Here is a 19,299-nt window from a genome sequence, read left to right on the forward strand (position 1 = left end):
CCATGTTTATTTTGTATTTTGCACAATGTAAGGTGACCTTGAGTGTCTAGAAAGGCGCCACTTCAAATAATTTTTATTATTCTTATTATTATTATTATTCTTATTATTATTATTATTATTATTATTATTATTATTATGATTACACCCGCATTCCACATGCGGGAGGTAATCTCTCCTGCAGAACTAAGCAGGCAAGCCCTCTAGAGGTCTGGAGCGGTAAATACTGAAATTTCCATCAGTAGACATTGAAAACCATGACACATTCATTAAAATCTGTTCGTCTCATCAATGACACACCTTAAAACCAAGAAGAAGAAGAAGAAGAAGAAGAAGAAATAGGATTTATTTCTGCATAAATAGTTCAGCACTTACCACTTCCACACAAGGTGGACAAGCCTGAACAGAAGAAGGTGTGGCGGTCCCTGTCTTTTATAATCAAAGAGTGTTTTACTAATTCCATATATAATTATAGACCTTCCACGATGCAAAAATGAATAAATTTAGTCTTATCAACCATATGCTTTCACAGTCAAGCCTTGTGGCGCCAGTGACCGTTCCTCTGTTTAGGATGGCATGGGGGAGGATACAGCAAAGACAGGCTCGCCTGCTTGGAGTGTCAGGAGAAAGAGAGAGACTCAGCTGAGAGGCCTTGGGATTGAGGTGGACATGACTCGAATATTGTACTACTGCCTCATTTTATTTTTTATTTTTTTTACATTTATTTGTATTTATCCTTTATTTACCAGGGAGGTCTCATTGAGATTAACATCACTTTATTCAAGTGCACTTTATTAATAATTCAATGGAATTATTCAAAGACGGTTAAAATAAAAAAAATATATCCCGGTGGATGTCAGAACGGCAGAGTCTCTGACCTCCTTCAAGCGCAGACTGAAGACCCATCTTCAGGCTACACCTTTCCCTCCCCAACTCACAATCACCGTGATTAGCCTTAGACCGTAATGGCACTTATGTATAGATATCGTTACGTGTATAAGTATTGTTGTTTTTATTGGCTGTTGTATTGTTGTATTCTAGCTGCCAGCTGTGGTATGCTAGTTTGATTGTTGATTGTACTCTTCAAGGGTTCTGAATTTCTGTATGTTTACACTAGGACTCGGAACAGTACTGTCCTCTTAGGTCCACTTTTGCACTTGTGTTTGATTTGCACTTTGTTGTACGTCGCTCTGGATAAGAGCGTCTGCTAAATGCCACGTAATGTAATGTAATGTAATCATTTCATGTTATGTGGTTCTGTTCATTGTTTAGCATACACGTTTTTGTGTCTTTCTGCAAACCTTGCATTCATGCTTTTTCTCTCTCTCCCTTTCTGTCACTCACGCTTCCCTAATCGTTTCAATTTCCCTTGTCTTCTTACTAAACGACTGACCTTAGATCAGGATTGGGTAATACTAACTTTCTAACCATGTGTTCATGTTTACCTTACGTTTCTTGTGCGTGTGCAGACCAACGTTATTAACTTCTATTTTTTTACCACGAACTTTTGCCCCACTGAGCGGACTTCGGTCTTGACTCTTGCACCGCTGACAGGACATCTTTGGTGTCTGAGTCGTGCATTTTGGGTCCTAAGCCCCCCCCCGCACCCGTCTCATAACTGGTTATGTGTGCCAGTCAACTGCTGGTTTTATCGTACCGTTTCATTCTTCATGAGGCGTTGCTTGTGTGGCAGGCACAATCTCCCCTAAGGTAGGAACTGCTTCATTCAGTTATTTTATTAATATTGCAGAATCGTAGTTATAATCTATGCTTACCTTGTTACCATGATTGTATATTAACTATATTTCATAACTTTAGTGTTACGCCACTGTTTTCCCCCACTATTGTGTTGTATCAGGTATCTAATACCGCTCTGCTGATTTACACTTCATGTGAAATTGTTTGTGTAGGTGTATTGGCAGCAGGCGTACTCAGATATAGAACTATTACAATATGTGGACATAATTGTCTATCTCAAAAAGGATTTGCTGCACACGTAACAGGTGAGAAATTGCCTGAGTCCGAGGTGGGATTTGAACCCCCGCCTCTCACTTGTCCAAATTATTTGTTGAACGAACGCGTTACCAGTCAGCTGAAGTCGAACTCGCCTCTAGCGTAGGGAGCGTTGTCGCGTGATAACCTGCTACCAGCCTTCGCTTTCACTGCACTTCACCATGCTTACTAGCAAACTAGCTTAACCATGCTACACACACACATGGTTGAAAAGGTTTTTATCGTATAGCAATAAACATCTAAATTTCTGAGTCAAGGACCAACCCGGAACTGTTCTATTTCTGCACAAACATGACACAGACATGTCAACTTGTGTACAGAATATTGTAAAGATACCGACAGGTATCCCAAAACTGCACCCGGATGTCCTCAAATGTCCCCAAATCTATCCAAATAAAAAACATCTGCATATCTTTGTCAAGACAAATTCAGAAAATCGTATGTTTCTATTAAAACAGATTTTTGATACAAAGTGTAAAGAAAATGAACCTTCACATGTTTTATTCACATATCTGAGAGTATGTTTTATAAAGCTCTCAAGTGCTCAAAAAGCGCTCCGAAAAGAATTGCTCAACCTAACGCTTTCTAACAAATCTGCATCACATTTCAAATGGATCTTTATTTCAAAAGTGGTTAACCAGAGCCCCGTTAGCCAGTACAAGTACAGGTTGACTAGCAAGTCCAAATTCTGTAATTGCGCACGTCTGTATCCTACTGATAAGTGAACGCGGGGATGTCCCGAAACAGTCCGTCATATGACACATTATACCTTGTTGGAAAGATTTGTATATTTTTGTTAAGTATTGGGCCAGATAAGGTTGGGGCGTCTTAGCGCTTTAAGATTGAATCGCCAATCACTGCAAAAAATCTCTAATTGTTGCCACAACAGTTTGACACGTATAAACTTTCATTGTGGGCGGCACGGATGGTGCAGTGGGTAGCACTGCCGCCTCACAGCAAGGAGGTCCTGGGTTTGAATCCCCGTCGGCCGGGGCCTCTCTGTGCGGAGTTTGCATGTTCTCCCTGTGTCTGCGCGGGTTTCCTCTGGGTACTCTGGTTTCCTCCCAAAGACATGCATGTTAGGCTGATTGAAGAGTCTAAATTGCCTGAGTGTGTGAGTGTGTGTGAGAGTGTGTGTGAGTGTGTGAGTGTGTGTGAGAGTGTGTGTGAGTGTGTGAGTGTGTGAGTGAGTGAGTGTGTGTGTGTGTGTGAGTGTGTGTGAGCGAATGGTGCGTGTGCCCTGCGATGGACTGGCGACCTGTCCAGGGTGTATTCCTGCCTTTCACCCAATGTATGCTGGGATAGGCTCCAGCCCCCCTGCGACCCCGTTCAGGATAAGTGGGTTCAGATAATGGATGGATATCTCAGCTTGTGCTTCCCCCTAGTGGCCAGCTATAACAAATTAACATTATATAACGGCAAACCTGGATGACGCAAGCAGCGTCTGCCAATTGAAGACATGTGCTTACCTGAAGGACACCGAGCTGAAATAGTTTTTTAACGAGCTTTGCTTTAAAGTTTCAATTGTTTTCATTTTTTTAGGAAAGGAAGTTTAAAGCCATTTCTAGAAGTGCTTTCTTTTATTTTGGATTGTCGTGCTTTTTTGTTTCCATCTGTTATATAGTCTCCTGCATAGCATATGCCTAGTATTTCAACTACAAACATAGCCTATACACACACATTCATTCATCCTTTAAACACCGTCAATCTGGAAGACTGGATACTTTGAACAAATCAAGAAATAATCAACTACCGTGAGTAACCCAATGCAATGATAAATGAAGTAAAATTGAATTAAAGTGAACTTATAACTCATATTGGTGATAGAGTACAGCCTTTAGAAATGGTAGAGAAGGCTGTCACGTTATGTTCATTTGTGCACTCATTTATGATTTCCAAATGAAATGCAATATTTACTTTCATCTGAAAAGAGGACTCAGGAGTGGCTTGACACTAGGAATGCAACACTTGTAGCCCATTTCCTGGACAAGTCCGCAGTCTTCCCCATGATTGCCCGACCAAGTATTGAGTGCATAAATGAACATACTTTTCAGAAGGTCTACATTTCTGTATTATAAATCCTTTTCATTAATTTTTTTTTATTTTTTATTGGTATGTAATATTCGAATATTTTGAGATACAGCTGTAAGCCGTTATCAAGATTAAAACAAAAGGCTTAAAATATTTCACTTTGTGTAATGAATCTAGAATATATGAACTGTTTGAATTAAATTGTGGGAAAAAATTTACTTTTCCACGATATTCGAATTGAGATGCACCTGTACATGCATAAACACACAAGCACACACACACACACACACACACACACACACATGCATGCAGGCACAGATGTACACAAATTCTCCTCACATGTGTTCAAACAATGAGTTTAGCTTTTTAATGGAATTTGTTCATTTGCATGTAATTGCTGTTGTGTTTTAATGTTATTTGAATATTTTCTATTATTAAATACCAACAGATCCACCTCCACGTCATTAACTCACACGAATCAAACCCACTGCATGGATCCGCACACACACACACACACACACTACATTTCTTATGATGCCTTGTTAAACTAAAAATGAAAGAATATTCATTGTTCAGAATGTTTTTGCTGTCCAGTTTCCCATTTTAGCTGAACAGGTGGCCTGATCGCAGTATGCTTGTCTTAGAAGGGAACATCTGATACTTAAATAGCTCTAGGACTAAAGCATTTGTTTTTTATTAGATAATTCCAACATAAAAAATGGTAGAGGAGACCTGACTTAAGAAATCCATCCATCCATTCATTCATTATCTTAACCCGCTTATCCTGAATAGGGTCGCAGGGGGGCTGGAGCCTATCCCAGCATACATTGGGCGAAAGGCAGGAATACACACTGGACAGGTCTCCAGTCCATCGCAGGGCGCACACACCATTCACTCACACACTCATACCTATGGGCAATTTATACTCTCCAATCAGCCTAACGTGCATGTCTTTGGACTGTGGGAGGAAACCAGAGTACCCAGAGAAAACCCACGCAAACACAGGGAGAGCATGCAAACTCAACACAGAGAGGCCTCAGCCGACGGGGATTCGAACCCAGGACCTCCTTGCTGTGAGGCAGCAGTGCTACTCACTGCACCATCCTTGCCGCCAACTTAATAAATGAGAAACATATTTGAAAGTTCAGCATTGTGTGTCCATAGCTATTTTTATGGTGTGAAAGACAATTAGCCAAGAACTGGCCCAATTTATCTGACCTCACCCCACTTCACGAATCTGAAGTGCTGTTCTCTCAAGCGGAGAGTCTGTTTAACAATCGGGCATCGCCGTCTTGTGATTATATTACGTCACAGTGTTTATTATCTTATGAACGCAACACTAATTTGGGATGTTGACATCTCAGCAATGTGGATGGGGTTAATACTTTGTGCAAACACCCCTGGCAGAGATGAGTCTGACAAGTCTTTTCCTATAATGTGTGATAAGGTTGGAGAACACAGAATTCAGAGGGATTGTTTGATCATTCCTCATGCAGACCTTTTCGAATCATTGATATCCTTGGGTTTGCATTTACGGACCCCCCTCTTCCGTTTGGACCGCAGGTTTTTGATGATTTAAGACAGAGATGGCAGTTGCAGAACATGGATGTTGTTTTCATTTAACCATTTCTGTGCGGATTTTTAGTTGAGTCATTGTTCAGCAGGACAATCTAAATACGTCCAAGTCTCTGCTTCCTAGCTGAGACAACCAGATTTCCTGCCAAAATTTCCTGGTACTTTCCTGAATTGTTGTACTTTCTAGGCTGGAGCATGGAGGACTATGATGAGGGGATAGCCTTCCTTGGCAACTGGGGCAGATTTCAGCAGATGATCTTTTTCCTGCTCTGCGCCACAGCTGTGCCCAACGGATTCAATTCTCTGTCCATCGTATTCCTGGGAGACAGCCCAGCCCATCACTGTCTGATCCCAGAGGGACTTAACATCACGGAGGAGTGGAGAAAGGCCAGCATTCCCACACAGGTAGTGAACGGGGAGACGGAGTACAGCAGGTGCAGGAGATACAGGCTGGACCTGATCTCAAACTTCTCAGCCCTGGGCCTGTCCCCCAGTAAGGATGTCAACCTCTCTCAAGTGCCACTCGAGGGCTGCTCTGATGGATGGACCTACAGTAAGGAGATCTACCAGTCAACCATAGTCACTGAGGTGAGTACACCCCATTGAAAAGCTGATGGGTGCCCTGCATCTAGTATTTGAATGAAGACTAATTTTAAAAAGTGTGTTTTAGCCTACTAGATTTGTCTTGAGGAGATCATTTTCAAGAGATGTAGTCCAAATTAACAGTGTCATCTGACATTATACATACAGTGGGCTCCAGAATTATTGGTGAAAATGTATACAAATGAAGGGAAAAGGCTGCATAGTATATTATAGTGGCCCGTATGTAACCTGAATTGAATAAAATAATGTGTATGCTTAAAAGGAAACTTGGAAAGTACCAAATAACACCATGTTTTGCATGATTCATTGTTTATGATTCCTCTTTGTTAAAAAACAGCTTGCAGGGCAGGATGTCTTGCGTTGTGGGGGTGGGCTATCTTTGTCCAAGGATAGTTTGCTCATGAGTCCTCTTGGCAAAAAAAAACTGCTTGCAGGGCAGGATGTCTTGCGCTGTGGGGGAGGGCTAGCTTGGTCAAGGACAGTTTTTACAGCTGTATGCCTGTACAATTTATTTTAAGAATAGCCTATGATAAGGAGCCGCGGTGGCGCAAGACGCAGCAGACTTGCAGTTGCAGTTTGCTGCAGTTGCACACCGGGGTTCGATTCTTGGTCCTGCCAAAAGCCGAGTTTGGCCGGCTCACGTGGGGCAGCAATAATTGGCTCGCTGCTCCAGAGGGAGGGACTTGGCTGGGTTATTAGAGCGCCGCACAATAAGCACCTTGGGCACCTCGGAATCACGGCAACGGGCACGAGACGAGACGGCTTGAAGAAGGCGTGTCGCTCTCATTCGGGCTGCCGAGGGATGGGGTACGGGCGGTACATCTAATACCACTACCTCCAATTGAATCAGACGAGGTACAATTGGCTACCAAATTGGGAAAAATCTGGAAAAAAATTGTTTTTTTTACAAAACAATAGCCTATGATACAAGATGTCATTTATTTTTGAACTTATGATGTAAAATGTCAATTAGTTTGGACAAGAGAACATTTAAGAATAGCTTACAAAACAAACGTTTAAAGAAAACATTTATATTTAGAGAATAGCATACAAAGCGAAATTACAATTTGGGCCAAAGATCAGCTTTTTTTTTTTTAGGAGGAGTTATGTTGAAAGAAGTGTATAAAATGTGTGTGAAACCAACAATCGAGGTTAAATTCTGCAGAATTGATCCGGCTTTGTGCACTTGTGCTAATAAAGTCTGATTTTCCTGAAGAGCTTGCTGCCGTGGTGTCTTTTCCCTCGTGAAGTTGTTTTTTCAACAAATTAGAGATTGGATTTAGAATTCTGTCGTTTCCTAGACACGACATTTGCATCTTGGGGTGGTGACCACAGGAGTCTCAAAAAGAACCATGAAGTGGAACCTCCATACCAACAAACTTCTTAGAAGGGTGGCACGAGGACAGCCCTTACTGAGCGCAATAAACAAAACCAAGCATCTGGAGTTTACCAACCTCATTTGGTAGGTTCGTATGACTGGAAGAGAGTGCTATGGTCAGATGAGAATGTTTTGGCCATACACACCATTGACATGTTTCGCAATAAAAAGAGGAATGCATAGAAGGAGAAGCACCTCAATCCGACTGTGAAATATAGAGGATGTTCACTGATGTTTTTGGAGATGTTTTGTTGCAAGCGGTTCAAGAGCAGTATTTAAGATCAATGGCACAATGAATGCAACAAAATATCAGGACATTTTTGGCAGAAGATCTGATTGTGCTAGGAAGCTGAGATTCAATTGGCAGATTGTCCATCAGGACAAAGACTCCAAACATGCATCAAAATCCACACAGGATTGGTTAAAGGCTATAAATATTACTTTGCGAAATTTTCACCTTTTACATATTCTAAAACACAGCCGTGGTTTTGCGGTCACAGGCTGGAACGGTGTGGCTTGGAGAAGGTGTGTTCTACAGGTCTCTAGATCTCACCGGGCCACTGAGGGACAAGGATGTGGACAGTGTACCCTAAGCTGCAGGAGTAATTAAATCCATAGGGGACAATTGCCTTTAATTATTCAAGTGGCATTAATCAAGTGGCTACCCAGCATTTGGTAACATTAATTAGCTGCCGTGTTATAAGCTAACTAAATTCAGTTTTGTGCGTCAGCTGGCTGACCATGATAGCGGTGTCCCACTACACACAACTACTTGTATTTTTGGGAGATTCTACTGGATCCTGACCTGGGCAGGAGCTCATGCCTAAATCCAAAAGACTCGTAGACTTTGAGAAGATGAAAACAAAAGCAAAGAATAGATGCATGCTTATGTTACAGAACTGTACTCCTCCTAGGCAGGCTAGAGCAGATTGAGATCCAACCGCAGCAGTGGCTGACATTGGTTAGTTATAGGCTAGCTACTAACTATAACTAACTACAAACACGAGTAATGTCAGTTAAACGGCGTCTTAAATGGCTTGTGTGGAAAGTGACTCCTAAAGCAGATGTTTTACGAATCATATCAGACGGTGGTTTTCTGAGGTCATCATGGCACCCAGAATGTGGTGGAGGCAGGGCTGAGAATGGGGCCTTTTGTGGCAAGGGAACGGGACAAAACTGCATATAGTGTGCCTTCACTGTAAGTGAAAACAACATCCATGGTCTGCAATGGCCATTTCAGTGTAAATGTTAATCCCATCAAATACATTTGGTCTGAGGGGGGTACATAAACCCAAACCCAAGGATATCAATGATTTTGAATGGTTCTGCATGGAGGAATGGTCATAAATCCCTACAAATGTTCTCTAATTTTATCACTAATTATAGGAAATTACTCATTGCTGTCATCTTTTCCAGGGGTGTTTGCACAAAGTATTAAACCAGGGGTACCAGTAATTGTGAAACAGTTTTTTTGGGGGGAAATCTTTATTTATTTTTTTGTCATCTGGTAGTCTGGTAGTTTTTTTTGGTAGTGTGGTAGACTGTATAGGCAAGTGTACAGGACAAAAGTGGTTTTCACTTTGCCACATTCCTCAATATAGTGATTTTTATATGCTCTTTTGCAGTTTGACCTCGTTTGCGACAATGAGTGGAAACAGCCCTTTACTACCTCCATTTACTGCTTTGGTGTGCTGTCTGGGTCTTTCTTCTCTGGACAACTTTCAGACAGGTGAGTTGCACTTTTATCGTAACAACCCTGCTGGAAATTCCACATAAGGATTCTAAGTTGGCTTAAGTTGGCTTCTATCGTAACTGGTCCCTGACTGGTCAAAGCAGGTTGCTAGCTGGTCAAAGCTGGCTAAGCAGGTAGAGTAAGCTTGAGGTGAGAGAGGTGGTCAAGCTGACAATATAGGCTGGTCAACTGTGTTTATGAGCTAACATTGTCAAACATAGCCTAAACCAGGTTGACCAGTTTTGGTTGGTGTCATATATTCGGGTATTGGGTGTTATACTCTGTTACTGCCACCTATTGGCTAGTGCCTTACTAACTGTTCTGATTTAAGAGACCTTCGGGTCACATGTTGTTTCTGGAAGTAAAATAAAGGGACGACTGTCCTGGTATTGTTCAAGTCCGTCTCCGTCTGATTTATGTTGTAGCAAGAGTTTAAACGGGAATGAAACTCAATATATGAAAGGCAATATACGACAGTTGGGTTATAAGATCAGGCAGGGGTTGAATGCAGGCAAACCGGTACAACAGGGATGACTCATAGACAAGTGCCTATGGTTTTTGCACCACTGAAGTTTCAAATATGTCTTCGTAATGAGGGGCTTATGCACTGCAACCAAACTATAATAACCATCTCAGTGTAGCTTTTGACGCACTGTTCTTGGTGACACAGACTGGTCTTGATTGACATCGTCAGTCACTTGAGGGAGAGCTGCTCTTCAGTTTTTCCTTCAAACATAATTTCCTACCCTATTAATGCCCATAGAACTAAATGTGGATGTCACTTTAGTCACTGCTCCCATTGACACTACCCAGTCTCTTCGATCTTTTCCTCTTGCTGTCTTTATCTTAACTCGAGGTCAACTGCAGCAGCTCAGCATTTTCACACAAGCCAAAGAGCAGGATTCACTTTTTTTTTTTCTTTAAGTTGTCACGTCTGTATGTCAGTATTTTTTTATATGGGGACATATATGGACATACAGTAGAGTATATTAGATTTCCATACGGGGATAGTGGCATTCATCACATGGTTCCAGAGGTTTTTATTTTACAGTAAATTGTGTGCCTGAACATTGACTACACGTGGGTAAGAGGAATGAAGCCAGTAAATAGCCACATTAAATAATATAAATGTAGGTAGGACAGTTAAACTGAGGATGGTGGGCCAGATAAGCATTTCGGTTCACTAAGTGTTCTCCACTCTTTCTGCAGGTTTGGGAGAAAGCCTATCCTTTTCGTTACCATGGCGATTCAGACGGTCTTCACCTTCATTCAGGCTTTCTCTCCATCATGGGAGGTGTTCTCTGTGCTCTTCTTTTTGGTGGGACTGGGACAGATCTCAAACTATGTCGCTGCATTCGTAATGGGTAAATAGAGCACCTACAGAGCTGTATCCAACACACACATTTGTAAGTCTGCATGCAAAGGACATGACCTTCAGTTCTATTATTCTTTAAAAAAAGAAAGAAAAGTGGATGAAATTATTCGGCCAAAATTTACGACTTAATTGACACACCCATACATTTGACCCCTGTGATTGTTAATTGAACGACTAATGTAGGAATCTTATTCTATCTTTTTTTCCCCTCCCTAAGGATCGGAGATCCTGACAGGGACTCCACGGTTTATTTACGGATCCCTGGGAATCTGTGGCTCCTTTGCCCTTGGCTACATGATGTTGCCGCTCTTTGCCTACTTCTGCAGGGATTGGAGGACACTCCTGGTTGCCATGTCTGTTCCCAGCATTCTCTACATCCCCCTTTGGTGGTGAGTCTGGGTTCTCTGGAATGTTCTATGCGCAGTCTGCGAATGCTTTCACTGCAGAAGGTTTACAGAAACCAAGGAATACAGGCAGAGCCAATGAATAAGCGCCCACTGTGCAAATCCACAAATCATTGCCTTGTTGCTGTTCCATATTAGCTTGGTGAAACTAAGACAGAAAATCGTATCTGTGTGGTAAATTCTTTGAAGTGATGTACATGAAGGAGCAACCTAGATGCCAAGCTGGACTAACTGCTGTGTGGTGTTTGCATAGCTATGGGCTCCAGTGTAAACCTTGGGCTAGTATGCATTCATTCCAGAACAGGAAATGTCTTTTGCGTATTCAATTTAGATGACAATTTAATAATTTGCCTGGTAAATTGGGATGCCCCTAAGGTGACCAGTGATTTGTTGCAGTGCTGCAGTCGCTCCCCAATCAAGTTTGTGACAATGTTCCACTATAAAGAGGTACAGTTGCAAGAACAAGTCAGTGAACCCTTTGAAATCAGCAGAATTTCCGCATTGATTACTCATAAAATGTGGAAGAAAAAATAATAGAAAATGTCATTTGAAAATGCGAAATGAATTTGAATTGTCATTTGTCATGCCACACACAGGAGATGCAACTTCCGATTTGCATTTTTATTGAAATTATTACGGGATCATTCATGCTTCCATAAACGGGAACCTCCAATAACGCACGGGCCATTTTTTCCTGAGCTGATCACAGGGACTCAAAACTTCCACGTCCAATCAAAGAAGAGTGATTTTCCTAATACCAGAAACTCCCCAGCTAGTCAAGGGTTGCAGACCGCTGGTGTAGAGAAGGCATAGCAGGGTTTTCAGGATGAAACTCAGAAATGATGCCTCGCGCAGGTTCATCCAGGAGTCCCCCCGATGGCTTCTCTCTCAGGGCCGGGTGAAGGAGGCAGAGGCCATTTTGAGAGGCGCCGCCAAGATGAACAGAGTCACAGTCCCGGAGGTCATCTTCCCCCAAACAGAGGTAACAAATCTGCTCCTCATTCAATGCCATTTTCTATGCCATTCTCAGAAAACATATCAAATTTAAGAGAGACCAGAAAAGAATGTCATGCAGATACAAAATGCCAATTGTTTGTTTACGATACGATAAATTAACAAATAAAAATATTGATTACTTGATTACTTGATTTTGCTAAACTATTAAGAATCTGATGAGTACTTGTTTCCTCAAGCAATATGCATGCACTTTGGGCAGTAAACTGATTCCATTAATTACTTAAAGGTACAATTGGTAAGATTTTTGTGTTAAAACTTTGTTACAAGGCCATTGTAAATCCCTTCCTATCATTGAAAAAGACTCACTCTCTGCCTGTGTTCATAGTCCTTAAATTTGGGTTTCAAAATATACAGTTGACAGCCCGACACTGTACCAAAACAATGTATAGCTAACTACAATAATTCAAGCTCATTGGTTGAAAATTGGTTCTAATTGCCACTGCCAATAGCGTTTCAATGTCAGCGCATTTACAGAGAAAGAGTGTTGTGGTTTGAAGGTGTTTGTTGCTGCTATTCCTCTCTTAACCATTCAAAGTCTGAAATTACCTATTGTACCTTTAAATTGGACAAATGACACCACTGAATTCAAATCCATGAGTTATCCATTTTTGATTCAAAGATTATTTAAAAACATAACATTCATCATAATACTGTTTTCTGTAGGGTGAACAGAAACAATGTAAAAAAGAGGAATTCCATGGCTTTCTTGAGCTCCTGAAGACCAGCAACATCCGGCACATCACGCTAATATTGTGTCTGGTGTGGTAAGTATCCCATGCAAGCACAGAGCGACAATACAGTCTGCCACCAAAGCTACTACAGGTTTGCCTGTGGTATTGATTATAATTTAATATAAATGGGTCTCTGTGTCTTCTTGGTGATGTCAGATTTATCATTCTGCATACCTGAGAGCAACACTACAGTACTTCACTGCTCTCAATTGAAGTCACAGTTAACTGTAATGTTTTCTACAATATGGAATTTCTAAATAGCCACAACATAGAATGCTCCTTACTCTAGCCTGTTAATGACACACTATTGTCCTCAATTTGATGGATGGGCTGACCAATTAAATTAGTCAATTCAATACACATGACTACACAATTAATTGTATTGCTTGGGATGAAATTATGGCCTAATTCAAGGACAGTAGAAGCCGTAGAGGCTAACCAACAATAGGCTAAACTTTAAAAATAAACAAGACAAATCTGTATAGTCACGTTGGCAAATGGTAAGTCAAAGTTGCTGCTTGGATAGTCTGTAGCCATCAGTGGCATGTTCCTTGTCAGCTAATCTTCAGCAACAGCCATTAAGATCAGTCACTTGTCTAATTTTAATATAATGTCAAATCAATTAGTAGTGTTACTCATTTGCATTTTGCGCAGTTTGGATCTCTGGGGTTCTACTGTCATTTTAATTAAGAGGATCCCAGATAAGCTGCATTTGTGAGTGTAACGCATGTATAAATGCTTGTAACTGACAAGGCACGGAACCTAACAGACATTTCTCAAAATTGTTCTCAGATTACTGAATGAACAATACTATAAATTAGCTCACATTCAAGTTTTGGACCTCTGTGCCAAAGTAAATAAGAGCTAGTTGGAACCCTCCAGGGCAATACAGTTCCTAGGCATGGTGCTGGATTCCAGGATCTGATAGCAGAGAGACAGAAGTACCTGCCTCTCCCAATTCAAGGGTCAGCTGGAAGGGTCAAACCTATAGGCTACCGGAGGATGGGCATGCCCCTATAGCCGGGTTCCTCCCGAGATTTCTCCCCATCAGGGAGTTTTTTTTCTTGCCACACTGAGGGTTTTTCTCTCCTAAGGGAGTCGTTTACCTCATGCAATTGGGGGCATTGGGGCTGATATGTTTAATTCTCTTCTGCGATACTCTGTATAGTGTCTTTGTGACAGTCTTCTGTGAAAAGCGCTGTACTAAAATAAATTTAATTGAGCTGTGTCTTATGAGCTTGATGGCTGCAGTGGTCCAGGTAGCCCTTCCTGCACATGCTGCCTGTACGAAGAGCCACGACTTTCACGCAGCCACACGGGCAGACAGACCAGTTTGTCAGCTTTAAATTGGGACAATCGGGGTTTGTTGAGACGACTGCGCATCCGGCACTGGGAATTCAAGCACATTCGACAAGGGGCACGACAACCCCGTGGGCCCGGTGCAGGGCGCCTGCCTTGCAGACATACAGCACGTGCAGCTGCCACCTGGGCAGATCCTTCAAGGTTTCTGAGATTCTGTCATCTCAACGTTGCTGCAGGCGCCACCTTTGGAAAGCTTGTACTCCGCATACTGGCGATCAGCCTTGTGTCCTGAGCTTTACTCACGCACCTACACATACATGCATAACACGGAGCCCTGAGCCCTTGTGTACGTCACATCCGGGTGGTACTTCCTTGAAGCACCACCAGGTGTCGCACAACAAGGATTAAACATATGCCTATATCCAACATGGCCTTCCACCTCTCAAGTTTGGCCCTTGTGTCTGGTGCGTGTGTAAATAGCTTATATATTTGTATTGAGTTGTACGTTGTCGGATGCCACTGCTCCAAATCCTTGCGGTGAGCTTCAACATACAGTACATATGGAATATGTTGGGTGGAGAGATGAAACGCAGTGTACTGGTTATGGGTGTAACTACGGTTCAAGTTCTATGGATCTGTTTGCTCAAATTAACTGCTTTGAAACACTGCTTTCAATTTCACTGCTTCAGATAAATATGTGGCTTTCTTTTAATTTCAGGTTAACTCTAAATATAGGTTATTTCGGCCTGTCCCTCAACACAGCTAAACTACATGGAAACCCTTATCTCAACTGTTTCATCTCTGCCTGCACTGAGATCCCAGCTTATACCGCCACCTGGCTGTCCCTACAATATTTACCCAGAAGGCCGTGCGCTACCATCAGCATGCTGCTAGGAGGCGGACTTCTTTTCTTCATTCTGCTTGTACCTCCAGGTCAGACTTTCACCATCTTCCCCCTGATCTTAAGAACAATGTCCAGGTCCCATAAATCCTCCACTTTATTTGTACTCACACAAGGCTTTGCACTATGTTTGCAGGTCTGACCCCCCTGGCCATTTCACTGGAAATGATTGGGAAATTTTTCCTGTCCAGTGCATCTGCCTTGGCGTATTCTTACACGGGAGAGCTGTACCCCACCGGAATCAGAAACACCGCAATTGGGACCTGCAGCACAGCCTCTCGAGTGGGAACCTCCATTGCTCCATACTTAATCCACCTGGGTAAGGGAATTCAGGAACATTTGGCATACTTGTGTTATACTTCTGTTGCATGGAAAATAATGCTCGACCAGATTTGTTCATTACTGCTGATTTCTTGTTCTCATGTTCTCAGGACCACTGTGCACACAGATTTTTGTTCCAACCAAACAATATTTTTACAAACTATAAATTTTTCTAATTTATACATTAACTCAGAAATAGTTATGCATGCCATGAGGAATATATATATCCCATATTCACACTGTGCTGAATTATATACAGTAAAAACAGTATCTAATATAAAAATGATTATATAAATAAAAGACTGAGGTGAATCTAAATGGTGATCTGCATCTGATCTGCACCAGGACACCCTGGCAGCTCACACAGCTACCTGTTTTCACTCCTCAGGTTCATATGACAAGAATTTGCCTTACATTCTGCTGGGAAGCCTCACCATTATAGCTGGGATCAGCGCTCTCTTTCTGCCAGAGACCTTTGGGCTCCCCCTGCCGGACACCACGGATCAGATGCCAAAGATAAAGAGGTGAGCCACTTTATGCTAGTACTAGGGGTGTAACAGTACTGTATTCGTACTGAACCGTGACGGTACGGACGTTCTGGTTCGGTGCGTGCAGTCGTGTACGTGGTATGCGGAACCAAATTTCACAAGTGCGAGTTCCACCCGGAAAACCTTAAGCTGCAAGGCGTTAGCAACGTGTGAAGCTAAACTTAGCTCAAGCTGATTGGCGCTGTCACAACAAATGATATCCCCCTTGCAAAACTTATCCCCTCCAGGGTCACGTTTCCGGTTACGTTCCCCTCGTGTAAGAAAATTGCCATTTTCCCGACAGTGTAAGATAGCGATAGAGATAGCTAGCTAGTGCTCATCTCTCGGTGGACTAATATCAGTACCGCTAGCTAGTTAGTGAAACGGACAGTTGGTCTGTTTAGCCAAGATATTTCTGCTTTTTCCTCGAACGTAGATACAGTATGCTAATATCAATTGTGCGAGTCATCCGTGCCATTTTCCATAATGAAACGTGTTCCGTGATGAAAAAATGTTTACCTCAAAAGAAGCGAATAGCCTATGCTTTTGTATGTCATTTTATCATGGTTTACAGATGCCGTTCTCGCACATGGCATCGCCCCTGAAGAGAAACGTAGCCTTATGAATTCAGGGTTTTTTGTCGTCTTTTTCCTGTTGTACCGAACCGTGATGTCCAAAACGTAGTGTGATCTGAACCGTGACTTCTGTGTACGGTTACACCCCTAGCTAGTACTGATGGTGGCGATTATTGGGATAATCACAGGGCTGGTGATTCCTGGGATAATCATGGTGGTGATTCCTGGGATAATCATGGTGGTGATTTGTGGGATAATTATGGTGATGATGTATTGCCTGTGATTGTGATGCTGATGTTATACTATCATGGTGACAAGATTATGATGTTGCTGGTGATATTGATGATAGATATGGTGTTAATGCTAAAATGCTAGTAACAGTGGTGACCACAATGCTGCTATGATAATGATGTTGATTATGCTAATTGTGTTCATGATGATAATAATATGCATGCTTTTGCATATTTCCTGACAGGATAAAATGGCAGCGTCTATCCAGTGGACAGAAGCATCAACCAAAGAAAGGCAGGACTCATCCAGGAAAAATCCTTGAGACATGGATGTAGTCACCAGAACTACCTTTCCATGACTGATTATGTATTCCGTTAAAGTTCACACACTTAACGATTATCGATTATGCAATCAATTTCTCTGCCTCTAACGTGCAAGCGTAAACTGAGGCGCAAGCGAAACTTAAAAGTACAGCCAGGGTGGGCGCTGCCGCCTCACAGCAAGGAGGTCCTGGGTTCGAATCCCCGTCGGCCGGGGCCTCTCTGTGCGGAGTTTGCATGTTCTCCCCGTGTCGCGTGGGTTTCCTCCGGGTACTCCGAGTTGAAACAATTGAAACTTTAAAGCGAAGCTCGTTAAAAAACTATTTCAGCTCGGTGTCCTTCAGGTAAGCACATGTCTTCAATTGGCCAACGCTGCTTGCCTTATCCAGGTGTGCCCTTATATAATGTAAATTTGTTATAGCTGGCCACTAGGGGGAAGCACAAGCTGCGATATCTTAAACCTATCTCTTGACTCCTACACATACTTTTCAGAAAGTCGACATTTCTGTATTATAAATCCTTTTTTTGGTTTTATGTATTATTCAAATATTTTGAGATACTGGATTTTTGATTTGATTTTCATGAGCTGTAAACTGTAATCAAGATTAAAACAAAAAAGGCTTGAAATATTTCACTTTATCTGCAATGAATCTAGAACATGAAAGTTTCACTAAGTTTAAGTTTTATCCCAGCATACATTGGGCGAAAGGCAGGAATACACCCTGGAAAGGTCGCCAGTCCATCGCAGGGCACACACACCATTCACTCACACACTCATACCTACGGGCAATTCAGAATCTCCAATCAGCCTAACCTGCATGTCTTTGGACTGTGGGTGGAAACCGGAGTACGCGGAGGAAACCTGCACAAACACGGGGAGAATATGCAAACTCCGCACAGAGAGGCCCCGGTCGACGGGAATTCAAACCCAGGACCTCCTTGCTGTGAGGTGACAGTGCTACCCACTGCACCATCCGTGCCGCCACTTAAGTAAAATTACAGAAGAAGAAGAAGAATAAATAAATAAATTTAAAAAATTCTAATTTTTTGAAATGCACCTGTAAGTGGGTGTATGCATGTGACGGGATGTGCATGCAGTGTTTGAGTTTGTGAATGCACATTTATTTCTAATGGTGGTATGTCTATACTACTGACATTTCAGGATTTAATCTTTTCAATAATATTTGAATAGGTATAAATAAGAGGAACCATCCAAATATCTGCTGAAAGTGCAAGCTGAAGACACACCTCTTCAAGCAGCACCTCTCCCCATCCCTCCCTACCTCCCTGTGAACCTTAATTGTTGTCTCTGTGACTTGCTTTGTGTATCGGTATTTTGAGTTGGCTAGGTAAGCAGTGTTTGGATAGTTAACTTTGGTCACTTTTGCTCTGTTTGTTTGTTCAAAAAAAAATAAAAAATAAAAGCCCTTGTCCTTATCTTTGTTGTGCAGGTAGCAGTTGAAATTGTACTTCCCTCTAGGGTCTTTCAGCGAACTTATCCCTGGTTATGGGTATGCACTTTGTTGTACGTCGCTCTGGATAAGAGCGTCTGCCAAATGCCAATAATGTAATGTAATGTAAAAAGTCAATGCAGAAGGTGGCCCATTTTATCCAGCGCATTTAACTAAAATGTGCCAGTACAGTAAATCCTCAAATTGTGTCCGGGATTCTATTTGAAGCCGGGCCTCGGATAATGGTCGATTCGGACAAATAAAGGCCGGCCCCCAAATACAAGCCTGGGTAATATTGCCTACCAGTAGGGCTATCAGTCCATGAGCACTAGAAGACATTGTTTCGATTTAACTCAATGAAATGAAAGAGCTCTTCTGAATATTTTACATTGTTGGTTGGTTTAATACTGTTGCCAATGAAAAGTCGTTGTCCTACACCATGCGTCTCCAACACGTTGCTCTCAAGCTACCAGTCGCTTGCCGCCCCCTTCTGAGTAGCTTGCCAAAAGCTCAAGTAGTATACATTTAAACACAATCCCAGCCTACGAATTTAATAAAAAGTAAATCAGGCAAAATTAAAAATTAACTCAATTTAGGCTACTTGGCTACGCAATAAGGTTTCCATGTATTTACAGCACAGCGCACGTTCAATGAATGAATGAAAGCTGCTGCCTTGACTCGCAATCAACAGACGGGTGGAAATCCCGACACTCTTTCAACTACATAAAACTTAACAGTGAACCATCAAATACCCCCCAGATTTCAGTGCCCATCAGTCCCAACATTTAGCAATTTAATCAAACAGTCCAAAAGTA

The 19,299-nt window shown here is 42.0% G+C and overlaps 1 protein-coding gene across 1 annotated transcript; it reads left to right on the forward strand.

The window, feature by feature from the left end:
- The first annotated feature begins 1,623 nt into the window (after positions 1–1,623).
- On the forward strand, positions 1,624–17,305 carry LOC133132105 (organic cation/carnitine transporter 2-like). Its single transcript, XM_061247278.1, has 11 exons — positions 1,624–1,707; positions 5,804–6,204; positions 9,223–9,326; positions 10,539–10,693; positions 10,922–11,093; positions 11,964–12,090; positions 12,789–12,889; positions 14,877–15,091; positions 15,196–15,378; positions 15,769–15,904; positions 16,958–17,305. Exons 2-11 carry the CDS (start codon positions 5,812–5,814, stop codon positions 17,046–17,048), a joined length of 1,677 nt encoding a protein of 558 aa, XP_061103262.1. The 5' UTR covers positions 1,624–1,707; positions 5,804–5,811; the 3' UTR covers positions 17,049–17,305.
- The last annotated feature ends 1,994 nt before the right edge of the window (positions 17,306–19,299 follow it).

The sequence above is a fragment of the Conger conger genome, chromosome 7 (genome assembly GCF_963514075.1).
Source record: "Conger conger chromosome 7, fConCon1.1, whole genome shotgun sequence".
NCBI classification, from domain to species: Eukaryota; Metazoa; Chordata; class Actinopteri; order Anguilliformes; family Congridae; genus Conger; species Conger conger.